The sequence below is a fragment of the Lacerta agilis genome, chromosome 16 (genome assembly GCF_009819535.1).
Source record: "Lacerta agilis isolate rLacAgi1 chromosome 16, rLacAgi1.pri, whole genome shotgun sequence".
NCBI lineage: Eukaryota > Metazoa > Chordata > Lepidosauria > Squamata > Lacertidae > Lacerta > Lacerta agilis.
Genome location: NC_046327.1, coordinates 33367634 through 33385112, shown reverse-complemented (window position 1 = coordinate 33385112; position 17479 = coordinate 33367634). Strand labels below are relative to the sequence as shown.

General features: G+C 46.3%; 1 protein-coding gene across 2 annotated transcripts in view; it reads left to right on the top strand.

Moving 5' to 3' along the window:
* CC2D1A (coiled-coil and C2 domain containing 1A) overlaps positions 1-17479 on the top strand; it is a 46006-nt gene that overhangs the window by 26004 nt on the left and 2523 nt on the right. Inside the window, exons 19-29 of one of the 2 annotated variants that reach the window (XM_033174076.1) lie at positions 545-618; positions 3267-3325; positions 3633-3684; positions 6021-6120; positions 7130-7220; positions 9020-9151; positions 10634-10689; positions 13429-13495; positions 14854-14980; positions 15867-15943; positions 16139-16186. In XM_033174076.1, the coding sequence (XP_033029967.1) occupies positions 545-618; positions 3267-3325; positions 3633-3684; positions 6021-6120; positions 7130-7220; positions 9020-9151; positions 10634-10689; positions 13429-13495; positions 14854-14980; positions 15867-15943; positions 16139-16186 (883 nt within the window). Of the gene's footprint in view, positions 1-544; positions 619-3266; positions 3326-3632; positions 3685-6020; positions 6121-7129; positions 7246-7276; positions 7333-9019; positions 9152-10633; positions 10690-13428; positions 13496-14853; positions 14981-15866; positions 15944-16138; positions 16187-17479 lie in introns of those variants that run through there. The other variant, XM_033174077.1, reaches the window with a different exon arrangement.

Below are 17479 nucleotides of genomic sequence, written 5' to 3'. Positions count from 1 at the left end.
TATGTGGGCCATTGTTTTGCAGTTTGCCTCAAATGCTAGATGCCAAATGCTTTTTGGGCTCTCCTTCCTAGGCCGGATCTAGACACATCAAATAAGCGATTTCAGTTACACATGTTGTAAACTTCATACAGGGAAATCCCATTGGTGAAAGGCAGGACTCCATAGCGCCATCTGGTGTTACAGTGTTAAAATGCATACAAAGCGCTTTATGTTTATGCAGGTAGCCAAGTCCCTAGCCTTTGCAGGAGTAGGTTCTCTCAGAGCCACAACAATAAAGGAGGATTTTTAAAATCCCACATAAGCCAAACCAATATTTATTAAAGGGCCTTGACCTGTTTCAAACCTCAGCTCTTGCCCAGGGCGTGTATGTATATATATGTGTGTGTGAGAGAGAGAGAGATGTGAAGCCTTTCAGAGTGTTCTTTTTGGAATGGTAGGAATAGGTGAGTGGAGTCAGACTCTTTGCTTAGTGATGGTGAGATCCTGGCCTGTTCACTGAAAGCCCCTTGGTTGAAATTCGCCCTCTCCTTTCCCCCCCTCGCAGGATTTTCCCAGAATTGAACAGCAACGATATGGTTCTTTCTGTCGTGAAAGGAATCAACCTGCCAGCTCCTCCAGGTAATGCAGGAAACGGCTTCCGTTTCTGAAAATGTAATTTGGGGGTGGGAGTTGCTATGTCTGTTGCCACCATTACTTGTAAGTTGGACAAAGCAGTTGAGATGGGGGGAGCCTGTGACTCCCCAGGTATTGCTGAGCTGCTGCTCCTGTCACCCCTGACCATTGGTCACGCTAGCTGGGAGCTGAAGTTCAGCAACATCTGGAGGTTCAAAGGTCCCCTTTCTCTGGTCTAAAGCCAAACCTGGGGGCGGGGGGCAGGTAGAGGAAAGTTAGGTGCCTGCTAGAACAAGTATGGTGAAGAGTTTCCAAAGTCATTGACATTTGTTTGTGTTGGCAGACAGGATCTGATGTTTCCCTTTCTCTTGTTTATGTCCCCCAACTAGTTATGCAAAGTATTATGCCAGTGGGACTTTTTTTGTTCAGAGCAGCAAATGATTTGTGTTTACCAGATGAAGGGGACAACAAACAACGGGCAGTGGCTGTCTTTAATGCCCTGCTTGTGAATTTCCTAGCAGCATCTGACGGGGCCTTACTGGAGCGAAAACACTGGGCTGGAGGGACAGTTGCGCCTGATCCAGCAAGACGATTCTAACATTTATTCTCAAAATTAAGAATTCTCCCCTCCCCTGAAATGTGCAAAAGGGCTGACCTGCCCTCTCCACTTCATTTCTTTGTGCCCTGTCCTAGTGCAAAACCGAGTCCCTCTTAACATTGTTGCGCCTATCTCGTGGGTGTTATGGCTGGACTACAATGCCCATCATCCCCTGTTGACTGGGGTAATGGAAGTTGGAGTCCAACAATATTTGGAGCCCCACAGGCTCCCCAGCTGTATCTGTTTGTTCTGTAGAATGCTAAATAACTTCTATTCCTCCTTGTTTTATATGTTTGGGTCCCATGTGTGTTATTGAGGAAGGCAGAAGCCACTGTTAAAGTGAGCAGAGCTAATCCATTATTACATTGTCCTATCCATGGAAGAAGAAACTTGGCTTTTGAAAATAGCATTGCAGAGTGGCATCCTGAAAAAAGGACTGTAGCTCTATTGTTGTCCTCCTCCTCCTCCTCATTTATTCATTTCTTCATTCAGTCTATACCCAGCCTTTCTTTCCTAATGGAAACTCAAGGGCAGCTAACAGCATCAAAGCAATAATAACATGACCGTAAAACCCATAAAAAGTGATTGGACCCTGCTTGCTTGGCTCTCCTGCCTGCTTGTAATTTCAGTAGCTGTCAGAAACACTGCCAGAAAGAGTATCCTGTTGTTGTTATTGATTTACAAGCCAAGCCCTCGCAAATTATTGTGCAATAAGTTAAAAGGTTTTAAAAAGTGATTTAGGTATTTGCTGCTCGGGAAAGAGCCTATCTGGAAAGAGAACACTGGAAGAAATGTGGTTACTGGAGTAGCAAAGAGCCTGTGTAGGAGAGGAAGGGGAGAGAAAAATTTATAGAGAGATGAAGGATTTGCTGCTGCTGCTGTGTGAAGCAGACAGGATGTGTGGCTGGCTGAGACAGGGCATCAGAATAACCTGTTTGAAAAGCTTTATTTCCCCCCTCCTCCTGCTCCCTGGTCATTTCTGTGCCAGCTGGGAAGCTGGCTGTGTAGAGCACACAGCCCCCACCACTTCTACAACTACGGTACCTTCCTAAGTCGTGTGTTCAGCCTGGGTGCCAGGGAAGGGATCTTGTGTGCTTCTTGATTACAGTGGTGTCTTGGTTCTCAAACTTAATCCGCTCCGGAAGTCTGTTGCAAAATCAAGGCACACTTTCCCATAGAAAGTAATGCAAAATGGATTAACCCGTTCCAGACTTTTAAAAACAGCCCTTAAGACAGCAATTTAACATGAACATTAATCCATAAAACGAAAGCAATAAACAATATACTGTAGTCACACAATCAATCAATTAGGAGCTGAACTGGGTTCCACACAGTCACAGACACACACAAAAAGAGCCACAAAAACACAAAATAAATAGCAAAAACCTCAGCGTAACACTCAAAATGGAAGTGTGGCACTCAAAACGGAGCATGTTCAGCTTCTGAAAAAAGTTCACAAACCAGAACACTTACTTCCAGTACTTGGGCTCCAAGTTGTTTGAATACCAAGGCTTTTGAGAACCAAGGTACCACTGTACTTCCAACCCCCAAAACAGGTGTGTTTACATTGGGGAGGGCACTTCCTCCCTCCTTTCATCTCTCTTTTCTCTTGACCCATTCTGTGAAATCCCCACCTTCCCACCTATCAGGGGAGAAAGACTAAAAGGCTGGTTTTGAGAGTGAATTTAATTCTGTTGAAGCCTGTTCTTTCTTTCTCTCTCTCTCCCCACCCTACCCCCTTTCATTTTGTAATATAGGCAAACACTCATTCCACAGGTGGTTTCTAAGGAGTGTTCTTTACTCTGAAATGCCCACTTCTAGGCCAGTTGCCCGACAAGCTGACTTGTAGGCCAAGGCAGTCATGTGAAGGCCCAACTTCTGCCCTGGCTTCTGTGGAGAGGCCTGATTTTGCAAGTGCTGCAAGGGTGGCATACAAGGAACCAGACTGAGCCAATTTCCACATGGAGCCTTCTGAGAGCAGCCCCTCCTCGTTGTCCTTTAGCTTTGAGATTTTTTACCTAAAACGTTTCCTGACTCTCATTTTTCCCTTCTTCAGGCATGTCTCCTAATGACCTGGATGCCTTTGTCCGCTTTGAATTCCCCTATCCCAATGCGGTGAGTTTGGGCTGCTTCATATGTTAACTTTTAATTATCCTGTGGGAAGCAGCCAGTGATCATTTCCCCCTGCATTTGTGTAATTATGTTGTGAACCGCCCTGAGATCTATGGATATAGGGCGGTATTTTAATAAAAATAACAATAATAATTTGAAACTGCCTTTTCAATAGCCAGCTGCATGTAATGCAGGTGTAGAAAAAGCCTGATGCGTGAAGCTGCTTTGAGGACAGCGGTGGGGTCTGCTTTGAAATGCTCCGACAGGCGCCTGGTTCTTACTGCTTCTTTTCACATTTCTGTATTTGCAGGAGGAAGCGCAGAAAGACAAGACCAACGTGATCAAGAATTCCAACTCTCCTGGTAAATTTATGTTTGTGAGCTTTAGGTCATGCTAGAAAGAAGGGGGGGGGGAGAGAAGCACCTGCCAGCTTCAGGGCCAAAGCATGTGCAGTACTGAGCACATCACCAGGAAGCCCATCAGTACTGTGTTTCTTGTAAGTAAAAATAATACAGTGGTACCTTGGTTGTCGAACTTAATCCGTTCTGGGAGCCTGTTCGACTCCCGGAACCGTTCAAAAACCAAGGCGCGGCTTCCGATTGGCAGCAGGAGCTTCCTGCACTCAATCGGAAACATTCGCATCAAACATTCAGCTTCCAATAAACATTCGCAAACCGGAACACTTACTTCCGGGTTTGTGGCGTTCAGGAGCCAAGCCGTTCGACAACCAAGGTACCAAGGTACTAGAGGCTGTGTGTGTTGGGGGGGGGGCACTGCAGCATGCAAGGGAGGGGAGGTTCAACCATTCTCTCCCCTGCTGTAATCCTTTTTTTTTTTTTTTAGGAAGACCTCCCAAAATTGTTGAGCTTTTCTTCTTTACTTTTTTCCTTTTTTCAAAAAAAAAAAAACCACCACACACTTTTACGATTGACTTGACTAAGATCCAGGACAAAGTGCCACATGTATGGCAGCCCTATCCTAATAAAATCCCCTCTGCCATTAGCTTCAGAAAGGCAAATGAGGGGTAGGGGGTGAATATCAGGATCGTGGCTGGGGAGGGAAGAGTTAAACCTGCCCTACACTTGCATACTATTACATTTTTTTTAATGGGTTGGCTTCCAAGTGACCTGTACAGTGCTGCATGTGGTCTAGCCCTTAGTCACAGGGACAACCCCACACCTGGAATAGAGGGAGATGCTGCACGTCAGATATTGGACAGAGCTATGAAGCACTGATATACTGGGCTGGTCCCTTAGTTCTGTTTCTGGGTATGCCAGACCCTCATCACCGGCCTGATTTCTGAGTCCCTCCCTTGTCCAAAGCACAGAGCTAGCTGTGCAGTATTGGAAGTAAATGTCCTTGCCAGGCTTTTACTTGGGACAGCAGAGGAAGCATGATGACAGGGAGGAGAGCAGGTGAGGATAGATTTCTCTTGTTGCCACAGAAGCTTGGCAGTCTGAAACTCTGCTACAGGCTACCAGTTGAAGGACAGGGCTGAAAACGAACAAGGTTTTTACGGCACAGCAGCCAGAGATACCGTAAGACTTGTTAGTAGCAAGCCTGCATCATCAGAGGCGGCTCTGGAAAATTGTTGGTCCTTTTGCTCTGTTGGGCTACTGCTGGTTTCAAGAAGTATTAGCTCCTGGATTCTAGTGGAGAATATTCTCAGTCCTTATGTGGAAGTTGCTTCTGTGAATATGACAGCTTGCAGCGCAAACGGGTTTGAAGGCAAAGGTGTCTGGTGGAGTATATTGCGGCACAGACTTCCTTCTTGGCAACGGCGAGCATGATTTGGGGGAAGCTGGAAAAAGCATGAGGATAGCTGCCAGGTTTTCCCTGCCTGCCTCCCTCCTACAGAATCTGCTGACTGACATCTTAGGGTGTTTGATGGCAGGGAGCAGTGGCAGCATCATAACTGCACAGTCTTTGGCTGTCTCGGTGTAAGTGCTTCTGGTGAGCCAAGAAGCAAATGGAGGGGTTTGCTGCTGTGCTGAAACATCCCTATGGCCAATGTTGTACAACTTGATCCTGCCACAATTTGCTTTTACCAGTGCATAGAGTGCTTGCATAGGGACACGGGTGGCGCTGTGGTCTAAACCACTGAGCCTCTTGCGCTTGCCAATCAGAAGGTTGGCGGTTCGAATCCCCGCAACGGGTTGAGCTCCCGTTGCTCTGTCCCAGCTCCTGCCAACCTAACAGTTCAAAAGCATGCCAGTGCAAGTAGATAAATAGGTACCGCTGTGGCGGGAAGGTAAACGGCGTTTCTGTATGCTCTGGTTTCCATCACGCTGTTCCATTGCACCAGAAGTGGTTTAGTCGTGCTGGCCACATGACACAGAAAGCTGTCTGTGGACAAACGCCGGCCCCCTCGGCCTGAAAGCAAGATGAGCGCTGCACCCCATAGTCGCCTTTGACTGGACTTAACTGTCCTGGGTCCTTTACCTTTTATCTTTTTTACCTAGGGTGTTTGTGATGGGGTGAACAGTGGCATATCAATGGTGCACAACAACTGTGTAGCTGTGTAAATGCTCAGGAGTTGGATTTGAGCCTCCCAAGCTTTTGCGGGGCGGGGGGCTTAAAGCAAACTGCAGGGTCCCCAGGCCCTCCAGCAATGCAAGGCTGTTCCTTTCAGTGATGATTGCTCTTGGCTCTCACCTGACGCCCAGTAACCTTCCCGTTTGGTATCTCCCTCCGGCAGAATTCCAAGAGAAGTTCAAGCTGTTTATTAATCGGGGGCACCGGGGGCTGAAGAGAGCCATCCAGACAAAAGGCATCAAGTTTGAAGTCGTCCATAAAGGGTGAGCAAAATGGAGATTTGGCTGTTACTGACAGAAACCCGTAGGGACCTTCCTGCTGTGGTCAAACTGGCTGGAGGTGGGCCACCTTCAACATGGAAGCTGCATGTCTGAGTGGCCTGAGAGCCTTAATATGAGCGTTTTCAACTCTTCCATGAAATCGCTGAGCTTTTAATTAAACCTGACATGTGTATTTTTAATATGCAATGCAGGGAGGACAGAAGAATAGTATATTGTTGGGATAATCACTGTGCTTCCTTCTGGAATCGTCCTATCAAATAACACCTTCGGAAGCAAGTAGCTTGAGGTGGGAATTTTTGGTGGGGAAGCATGCAGGGGAAAGGAATACACCTCTCTCCCTAACATGGTGGTCATGATCCATGCCCCCTGCCACTTCCTTGGTTTTTTTCTTAAGAAAGTAAAATGGCAGGTCCCGGTTATATATTTCAGGATGTTTCTTGTAGTTTGGTTCTTAGTGTCTGTGAATGTGCTGAGATTGCACATTCTTTCAGGGCTATTGGCAGAAGCACAAAAAATATGGAGGAGAATGGAAGGATATTTAGCTTGTGCTATCAAAAGAGTGATTAAACAATTGAGACAAGGTGGCTTTCATTCCACACAAGGTACATCTTCCACGTCTAACTTCTATAATGTGGTGCTGGCAGGACATTAGTAGAAAACCCAGGATGTGAGATTGGGAAATGTTTATTATAGGAGGAAGAAACTCAGATTGGCTCATTGACACACAGGCAAGACAGGTGGGCATCTTATAGCTCAGATCCACATGTACCCAAAGCCATAACTAAGTTGAAAAGAGACATTCAAGTTAAGAGTAGTTTTACTATAGGAATGTTGGAGAGACTCTACTGTAACCTTGCAGCAGTTCTTGTGCTTTGGTTAATTTAAAAAGGCTAAGTGTTAGTTTTATTGAAATGGAGCAAGTAAGACCATAATGAAATTTGTGGCTCTCTCTAAATGAGGTCATCAGTCTAATACTTCCACTTCTCTCCAGAGGGCTGTTCAAAACTGACCGTGTAGTTGGAACTGCACAATTGAAGTTGGATGCACTGGAGACAGCTTGCGAGCTTCGGGAGATTCTGGAGGTAAGCCTGAATCCTTCACTTTCTTCTCAGGCATGATGTGCATGTAAAACTGAGCCCTCTAGCACATGGGTAGGCAAACTAAGGCATGGGGGCCGGATCCAGCCCAGTCGCCTTCTAAATCCGGCCCTCGGACGGTCTGGGAATCAGCATGTTTTTACATGAGTAGAATGTGTCCTTTTATTTAAAATGACCAAAGTCTCTCCCTCTCCCTCCCTCCTGAACACCTCCTGAATGTCTAGAGAATTTCAGTTCTTTCATGGAGAATATTCAGTGAAATGTGCTTCCCAATTTTGCCAACCTTGACTTTTGCATGACACTTTTGATCCAATTTTAATATTATTTTAATAGTGTGGATGGAAGGATTGGTCTTGGCCCCAACCTCCTCCAGTCCTCCATCTTAGCCCATTGCCAATGTGTCCTTTTATTTAAAATGCATCTCTGGGTTATTTGTGGGGCATAGGAATCCGTTCATTTCCCCCCCCCCCAAAAAAAAAATATAGTCCACGCCCCCAAGGTCTGAGGGACAGTGGACTGGCCCCCTGCTGAAAAAGTTTGCTGACCCCTGCTTTAGCAGAACAGAGAGGCTAGAGTGAAATCAGACTTTTGCTTTCACCGCTTGCTGGAAGAAATGTCACTGCCTTCCAAGGCCTTGGGCTCAGCATGTCTTGGGGCATGTCACACCCATTTCAGCATCCCTGTTGCATCAGGTCATCAGGAGTGGCTCCACTTTGCCGCCTTCTCTACTGAAGTTAAATGTGAAGTCATGTGCAAGGCCACAGTTCTATGTAACAGCCACAAAAAGTGCTAAAAGGACTGTGACAACAGCTTATTAATGAGATTAAGTGTGGAACAAAGTAAAGAAGCTGTCATGACTATTTCCAACTGAACATTTCAACGAGGATTGCAAAAAAAAAAAAACCCCCACCATATAGCACACACAAAAATAATGCATTTGAAGAATGCTCTGGGGCCGGTCCACTGTCCCTCAGGCCTTGTGGGGGGCCGGACTATATTTTGAATAAAAAAATGAACAAATTCCTATGCCCCACAAATAATCCAGAGATGCATTTTAAATAAAAGCACACATTCTACTCATGTAAAAACACGCCGATTCCCGGAACGTCCGCAGGCGATTGGGCCGAATCTGGCCCCCGGGCCTTAGGTTGCCTACCCATGCTCTAAGCAACTGACAGCAGGCAGGCTTTTGGATAAGGTCCCATTTTGAAGATCTTCCTGAGATGATAACTGCTAAAAACATTCCTCCTGAGGAATTGACAGACATTCACACCCCCAATGCAATTAGCTGCTAAAGGAGGTATCCACACATCCACCAAAAACACACCACTTCAAAAACATTTCAAGGCCCAATTGCAGTTTTCAGAAGTGGAAGACTTTAGGAATGTTGATCTTTCTAAATGTTGTTGTGTTTTAACTCCATGTGCACCTTTTGGGCAGTTTGATGGGAAAGTAGCCTCTATATGATTGTGAATAAATGAGTGGCCTGGATTAGAGCTCTGAACTAGCCTTCTCTGCCTGCTCAGCCAGCCTCCCTGTGGAAGTTGAGAGAGCAGTTTCTCCAGGCTTTGGTTTGCCATCTGCCACGTAATCGAAAAGACAGAGATGCCAGCTCCTGCCTCGGCATCCCGGCGGCCCAAAGGAACAGGCTGCGTCGTTCTGCTGTACAGATTGACAAGTGTGAACCATCAGAGGGATGGATTCGGTGCTGGCGGGGAGAAGTTTAGAGCGTTGTGGTTACACACTAATTGGGGCTTCTCTCGCTTTTTCTTTTCTCTGCCTAGCTTTTGGATGGTCGGCGGCCCACAGGGGGCAAGCTGGAAGTCATTGTGCGTCTGAGAGAGCCGCTGACATCCCAGCAACTGGAGACGACGACGGAGAAGTGGTTGGTCATTGACCCCCTCACTATGCCACCAGTAAGAGACAAGCTTTTATCTGTGTCCCAGAAGCTCTCCATCGAGAGCAAAGCTGGTTTGGGTAGCACCCGAAATGTTTTTCTGAGTGTGGCTTTGCAAAGGTTCTGGCCCTGTGCCCAAGCCCTTGCTCAGCTGAGGCTGGCAAGAATATGAACCATATGGAATCTGTGGTTGGTGCTCATCCTAGAGGGTATCCAGCCTACTGTGCCCCTTCCGTCACCTCATTTCTGTGGCTCCGTTTTTTTTTCCAAGAAATGAATTTCAGCTGTGTTACCAGAGTCCAAACTTTGGTTTCTTCAGAAATGGATGTGGGCCAAAAGCGTAGCCAATGACTAAGTGTGGCTTGAAATGTCTCCAGCAATTGTTGCTATTCAGAGGCTGGTTTCCTGCCCACAGGAGCAGCATATTGTGATGGGAAGAGAGAGATGATTATCCAGCACTGCGCATACTGTCTGCTTTAAAAAATATATACTTTAAATGGGGGAGGGGACAATTTGCAGCCTGGACAAATCTGGCAAATGTTTTGTTTCAAGTAATTTATTTTGCGTTTGCAAACTCTTTTGCACGTTTTATTCTGAGTTTGCTGGTGAGGTGAGGCAAGGAATTTTGCAGAGCACTGACACCCCAACCTCTGACCCCTGAGATTTCACGAGCCATTGTCCCACACAGTTTCATAATAATAAATAAATAAATAAATAAATAAATAATTTTTAATTAGTTTTCACATTTTTATACATATTATCTTACACATATATCCAATTGCAAGGTTCCCTGAAGCTTCCGACTCCCTTCCCTCCCTCTCATGGTTTCTTAAATTAAAAATTAATTTTTTGCATATTATAATTTTTCCAACTAGTATGTATCCCTATTTTATCATAGTCAATTTCACATTACAAATGTCATTAAAACGCTACCAATGTTTTTAACTGCTTACAGTGGTTTTTCAAGTAAACTACGAATTTACTCCAGTCTCTAGCAAATACTTGATCTCCTTGGTTTCTGATCTTCCCCATCAGTTTCGCCATTTCTGCATAATCCATCAGTTTCATCTGCTATTCTTCCTCTGTTGGTAATGCTTCTTCTTTCCATTTTTGGGCTAGTAGCATTCTTGCCGCCGCTGTTGCATACATAAAAAAGTATTTTATCTTCTCTTGGTACTTCTTCCCCTATTAAACATAAAAGAAAGGCTTCTGGTTTTTTTAACAAATGTATTTTTAAACATTTTCTTTAATTCATTATAAATCATTTCCCAGAAGCTTTTTACCTTACAACATCACCACATATGGAAAAAGTACCTTCATTCTCTTTACATTTCCAACCCATATATGATTTAGTTTTATACATTTTTGCAATCTTATTTGGTGTTAGATACCAATGGTACATCATTTTCATGTAATTTTCAGTGGGCTGAAAACCTTGACCAGTCTTGCATTGTTGAAATAAATGTGGCTATGCCAAACAATATTTGTTTTCTTCACCCAGGTTGCTCTTCCCAAACCCAAGCCAGCAATAGCTCCTGGGAAGGATGTGGGCAGTAGGTATGTATGTTCTTGTGCCTTTGCTGGGGTCTCTTGAGAGTTAGCTCCATGCATAATCTGTGGGGAAATCTCAACTCCTGTTCTTCCGCTCTCCATTTCATTCTTTTCTTACTTCGCTTTCGGCTCAAGAAGGCAAATGCAAGGCCCGAGGCATCTCACAAAAAAGGAATAGGGCAGGTGTGCCTGCTTCAGGGGGCTGCTTTTGAGTGTTGTTGGGGGCAGCAGGGTGGGGAAAGACAGGGCAATCTGACCTGGAGGTCACAGTTAACCCGGAAGTTCTCCTGTGTAAGCCCTGTTGACATGGGTTTTATTTGGAAGCTGCTCTGAGTATTATTTTAGCAAAGGAAGAATGAATGAATGGGAATTGTCCAAGAGCATAGTAGTAGTTCATTTTCGTTTAACTTGTGCAGAAGACCTTCCTGGTGGATTGCACTTCATGGATCAATTCTGCTCTCCTGACTGTGTAACGCTGCATGATATTGGCCCGACTTTCTGATAGAAAGGCCTCCGTCAAATAGCAGTTCTGCTGAGGAGATAGCTTGCCCATCTTTCTTGGCTACTGAGACTTGTGAATAAACAGGAATTGAATAGCCCAAGTTGTCAAAAGTGGCAATGTAGCTTCTTGTGAGGGTTTTGTAATGGAGCTTCTGATGCCACAAGACCCTCTTTGCATAGGTCCTTAGTGCCTTAGGAGAGTGTATAAGAACCATACCTGTTCTAAAGTTGGCACACAGGGCAGGGGAAGCTCCATGCCTCAGCTACCTTCTGTACAGTAGAGAGAACAGAGGCAGTAAGTGAAGAAGTTCGTTCAGGGCCATGCAATGAGTCAGTGGCTGAGACAAAGCACGAGAAGAGCCTCGCTGCTGGATCAGACGAAGACCTAACAAATTCAGCATTCTCTTTGCCAAAGGGGCCAGCAAGATAGATAGATGCCTTTGAGAAGCCCATCAGCAAGTCTCCCAGATTTGTCCAGTGCTTTGCCCACCAAACCACACCAGTTACCACCGTGTAGCATTTTTGATATCTGAATTCCGTGTTAAGGGAGCATGATGGACAGTTGGATGGTGTGCACAGAGGCAGGTGTCCAGCCCAGCACCTTTTGCTTTGCCAGTGGCTGTTGATAGTCTCTTCTAATTTCCCTTCTGAACATCCATCTGCTCACTGCTGTAGCCAAGCCATCTCTGATTGGACCTTCCTTCTCTCAGGCCTCGAATGCTCCCTTGCACAGAGAATGGTTTGCTCCTGCCGGCTCTGGACAAGAAAAGAAATGTAGGACAACTAGAGAGGGCAAAGAGCTCTGGGAGGTTGTATGGGCACAAAAGGTTTTGTGGCGATTGGCAGGAAGGCAAAGTAGTCAAAGCTTCAAAAGAACAGGTACAGTTTCGCACGGTGAATAACAGGATCAGAGCCAACCCAAGATATTTTGGTGCCTGAGGCAGGAGGTCCAAAGGACACCTCCCTTTCCATTGAGTAACATGGGAGACTGTTGTGCTTCTTTCAGGTCCCATTCTGTGGGGCTCGTGCAGGAGGGCCTGAAGGTGGATTGTGCCACATACTACAGATTGGTTTGTCTCCCGCTCTGATAATGATGCCCTCAATCAGTGGGTTGAGACAGTTTCCTCACTTTTCTCATGGTAGGGCCTCCTCCCATTTAGCCATAGCCAGAAGCACAGCCTCTCCTGTAACTGGAGGAGCAGGGAGAGAGAAGGATGTCTCGAACTGGCATTTAAGAGCGGGCTGGATAGACCGTGCCTTTTCTTGTGAAACTGTGCAATCTGGATGGCACCACTCAAACAAACAGGAAACATAGCAGGAATGATTTTTGGTCTGATAACAGCCTGGCATTTCCTGTAGGGTTGAGAAACAAAGAGCACGAGGAACAGGCAGAGCAGCACTGGGGCATTGTGCAGGCTCTGCAACAAGGGCTGAGTTTCTTGTTCCCAGGGCTAGGGCCTAAGATGGGAGAGAAGTCAGGACCAACCGGCTAGCAAGGAAGATTCCTGGATGCGATTGAAGGCATTCTGAAAAGAAAAGGGGTTGCTGAGGCCAAGGTGTAAGGCAGAATGCTTGCCTGGAAGGTTCTCTTGTTCTGAATGCAAGGTTTCCCTCCAAAGAGTGTCTCTCTTGCCTCAAATCTGCCATGTAGCTGTTTACCAGACTGGATTTGTCTGTCCTGGGTTGAGAACAACGCGAGAAACAGCACCGGGCATGAAACCTCAGAGCTTTCCTTGCTCCTTTGGCTAGTCAATCTTCAAACCCAACCCAGTCCCATTCATCTTGCTCTTGTGGTCCTTTAAAACCTGGCATTCTAGCAAATGAGATATTGAGCACCTTGCCTGCCAACAGGTCTGATCAGGAGCAGTTGTGAGCACCCAGGCATTCCAGCAGTGTCCCTGTGTGCGTGCTGGGCTGCCTTTTATCTCAGAGCTGTCAGGAAGAAACCCACAGCAGGTCTTGAATCTAGAACCTGAGGGATCCTGGGCAGCAATTCAGTCTGTTTGCCCACCAAACTCTGGTCCCCAAGCTAGGGGGCTCTGCTGCAGCTGATGTGCCTGGTTCTTGCCCCCCTGCCTTGGCAGGAATCAGCTGTGCTTGTTGCTTGGGGGCAGGCACACACCCAATCCATATCTACTTCTCCAGATGGTGGTTGCCCTGCTTGCCTCTGCCTCATTCTCTGTGCTGTGTTTCTGCTGCTGGCCTCTTCCGAAGTTAATCATGCTGCACTTTCTTTCCTTGCAGCAAACCAGTCTGCACTCTGCACAGCTTCAATGTCCTCGCTTTTGACAAGGAGAGGCTGGAGAAGAAGGTCAGTAATGTTTATCAGGGCAATGGTTGCTAATTCCAGCATCTCCGTGTGCATGGTGCCTTAGTGTAACATTGGCCAAAAGGCAGGCCCCCACTTCAAGGTGCTTGCAGACAAATCTTGAGACTGTGCAGTGGACAACGAAAGGATGGGAGGAAACAGGAGACACAAGTTTGACAAGTGAGACACTGGTATGTCTTACATTTTGAACAGTTGTGTTCATTTCCCCTCAAAAGAACAAGGCACAAGGTTGCTGGGAGCAAAACTGCAAGCAAACATTGTATCTTGACTCCTGCAAACTGACTGAGACATTTTGTTCTTGGGTTGAAGGCACTAGGAATGTCTAACTTACAAAGCAAATGGTTGGAGGAGGGGCAGGAAGCTCAGTCAGAAATCTCAGCCCTGTCTCAAAGTTGCTGTGCTTCCTTAGGCAGGGCAGTGTATAATGCTTATGATTTTAAAATCTGCTTACCTTAGTAGTGCAGTAGTCAGCTGAAGTGTTACAGTACAGCAAAAACCCAAGGTTGGACAAAACAAATCTCTAGGGAATGTGTGAGTGATGCCCTTTCAAAATGACCTAAAATGATGTCTTCTCCCAACCCTCATAACCCTTGGGCCCTGCTTGGCATTCCTGTCTCGGCTGGGTAACAAACAAATAAAAGGTCAGTTGACTGGAAGAATCTTGCATTTTTCTCTTTTTGGGCTATTTTTGCCTGCTTCGGCTTCATAAACCACTTTTTTATTTTTTTTTGGGGGGGGGGAAATCTGGCCTTTAATTTCATTCTGCAGAAGGAGTCCCCCCCTGAGGTCTGCAGACTCTGTGCCAATTTAAAAGAGAAGTGTTGTGTGGCAAACTCATGTGGTGAAGTCTTGCCTTCCTTCTGTGTTTATGTGGCCGGATCTCTCAGGTGGCCAACTCTCGGAGCCAGTTTGGTGTAGTGGTTAAGAGCGGCAGACTTGTAATCTGGGGAACCGGGTTCGTGTCTACGCTCCTCCACATGCAGCTGCTGGGTGACCTTGGGCTAGTCACACTTCTCTGAAGCCCCTCAGCCCCACTCACCTCACAGAGTGTTTGTTGTGGGGGAGGAAGGGAAAGGAGAATGTTATTCGCTTTGAGACTCCTTCGGGTAGTGAAAAGCGGGATATCAAATCCAAACTCCTTCTTCTTCTTCTCTCTCAGTCACCTGTTCAGTTGTGCTGCTCACAGTTGCTGCGGTTCTGGAAAAGCTGTTTCCCAGCCTGTGCATGCACTTGTCAGCCAGACAGAACTTGGTCCCAGAAGGTCCACGTCTTACCCCCAAAGTTGAGTGCTCAGTCCTTTTCCTGAGAACATACGCAAACCCTTCTTCCTTTGCTGGCAGATTGCAGGATACAAACAAGTTGGCCAACGACCTCCTAACGACCTAGTGGAGCAGCACCAGAACGTTATACGGATGATCCAGTGGCAGAAGTCCCAGCTTCAGCACGGAGGCCCTGCAGTCATGAAAGGTACTTTGCGATGAAAGCCCCAGCCACAAAGGCCCCATTCCCAATGCTTGGGCAAGTGAATATTTCCCCCCTTTCTCTGACGGTTCATATGGAATTGGTGTCTTAAATTGCCTTCGCAGGAAGTGCTCATTGAGGGGGTACAGTTCAGTTCGATTTATTGTGTTTAGCGAGCAGCCATTGCACACATAAAAATAACAAGAATAAGAATACTGCTGATAATAGGGGTTTACATTTCTGCTCCCCGACCTCTACAGGATAAATCATTTCCCATTCCCCCCCCCCTTAAGTTTATTACACGAATTTGTAAAGCCTTGGAAAGAAATTTGGATGTTCTAAAGGATATATCCCTCTCTACATAAGACAACAACAAAAAAACAGGTCTTTGCAAGAGATGTCCTTCCCTCTGCAATCTCAACAACGGGTGGATGTAATTGTTTCTAAGGTCATTATAAAAAGGGCATTGATGGAGTACATGAGTTATGTCTTCTGTTGACACAAAGTTACAGCCGCAAATTCTATCCTTCTTAGCTCCTTTATGTCAGCCCGTCCAATCTGCTAACGGAAGGACATTTAGTCTTGCCTGTGTAAAGACTACCCTCATTTTAACATTTGGCAAATCTACCAGATATCTTGGCAGGGATGGATACAATGGAATAATAAAAAAGCATACAATTTATTAGATTGACAGATCTTGATCTCAGCAGTTTGTGATTGCGTCTCGGTGTCTCTAAGCCCTTGGAGTATTAATTTTTTAGCTCTCTCAGACCACTGCATCACAAGAAAGGAGGCAGAGTCCCAACCTCTGGGGTTGGAGGGGGTGGAGGTGAAGGGGATGCAGTTGGACACCGGAGCTGTTCCTTTGTCATGTCTGATCTTTACTTCACAGAATACCTGACCCAGTTGGAGCGGTACCAGCAGTGGTATACAGAGGCAGCACGGCGCCTTGGCAGTGAAGGAAAACGGGTATGGTGCCTCAGTCCCCCCATCTACTCCATTTTACTTCTAGGTGGGGTGGGGTGGGGGAAGCAAAGACTTCAGATCCCATTTTTAATGCCTCTTGGTTGCACCAATGCCTGCCTGCTTAAAGGAGCACCCTGCCTGGTGCAACGAGAGCCTCTGTATCTACTTAACTGCCTGCTGTGTGTGTTTATTTGGCAGGATGCAGCCAAGGATGCCCTTTACAAGCGTAATCTGGTTGAGGGCGAGGTGAGTGTGCTTATTGTCACGCAAGCTGTTGTTTCTGCTGTTCTCACCCAGTCACCTCCCACTAGAATAGTCAAAGCAGGCTGAATGAATCAGTTGTGGGAACCAGAAGAACTTTCCCCAGACTGGCCCTGCCCTCATTGATCCCATGGTCTATTGTAGGGTAACTGAGGGCTCATGCAGACTTTCTGTTGCACCATGATTTCCAGACACAGGTATGCTTTTCAAAGCTCCCATGTCTGAGCGATTTTCTTTTCTTTTTGTCCAGGCACTTTCATTAGGAAAACCCACGTTTTACTGCTGAATTGGAGCAAGCAGCAATCTGCAGAAAACTCAATTGCCATTTGCTCCAATTCACCAGTAAAATGTGGATTTTCCCAATGAAAGTGCCTGGACAAAAAAACACAAAGAAAATCACTCAGACATGGAGCTTTGAAAAGCTTACCTGTGCCTGGAAATCATGGTGCTACAGAAAGTCTGGATGAGCCCTGAGAGCTTTCTGGAATGATTTTAAGCAGTGCCATCAAATTGAGCACCTGCAGTACACAGCTGGACCTTTCTGGCTTGTTTGGTACTACCGCCTCTCTAGGTGGTTCGTTTCCCAAATCGCTTTTGGGCAGAGTGCTCTGTGGACTGAGGCTCCCTGTTCCCCCTTCTGTTGTCTCTCTCCGTAGGCCTAGATCCTCATGATTCAAAATGTTTCCTCTGCCTCTCCCAATGTTACGGACTGTGTGACTTCAATGTGCTCATTTTAAAGCCCTTGACAGCTTAGGACCTGGTGACTTATGGGATCTACCACCTACAGTGGTGCCCCGCTAGACGAAAATAATTCATTCTACGAGTTTTTTCGTAGAGCGAATTTTTCGTCTAGCGAAGCGGCAATGGAGCGCGGAGGTTTTCGCGCTAAAAAATTTTTTTTGCGTCTTGCGAAGCAGCCCCATTGACTTTTGCGTCTTGCGGGGCAGCTTCCACTAGACGAATGCCGTTCGTCTAGCGAGGCATTCGTCTAGCGGGGCACCACTGTATATCCATGTGTACTTGTATATTAAGATCTTCTATGGGTGCCACTGCCATGGGAAGTAAAGGGAGAAAGGTCTTTTCTGTAGTGCCTCCCCCCCCCCCCGTGTTAGCGTGCTCTTCCCAGCGGGAGCTCCTCTGGCACCTAGGATGCTGTTGTCTCTGGCGTCTTATTTTTCCAAACTTCTTAATTTTAATTGGATTCTGTCATCGTTGTTGCTTTGAGATCTGCATTGTAACATTCGCTGTTTTTATTGATTTACTTCATATATTCACCCC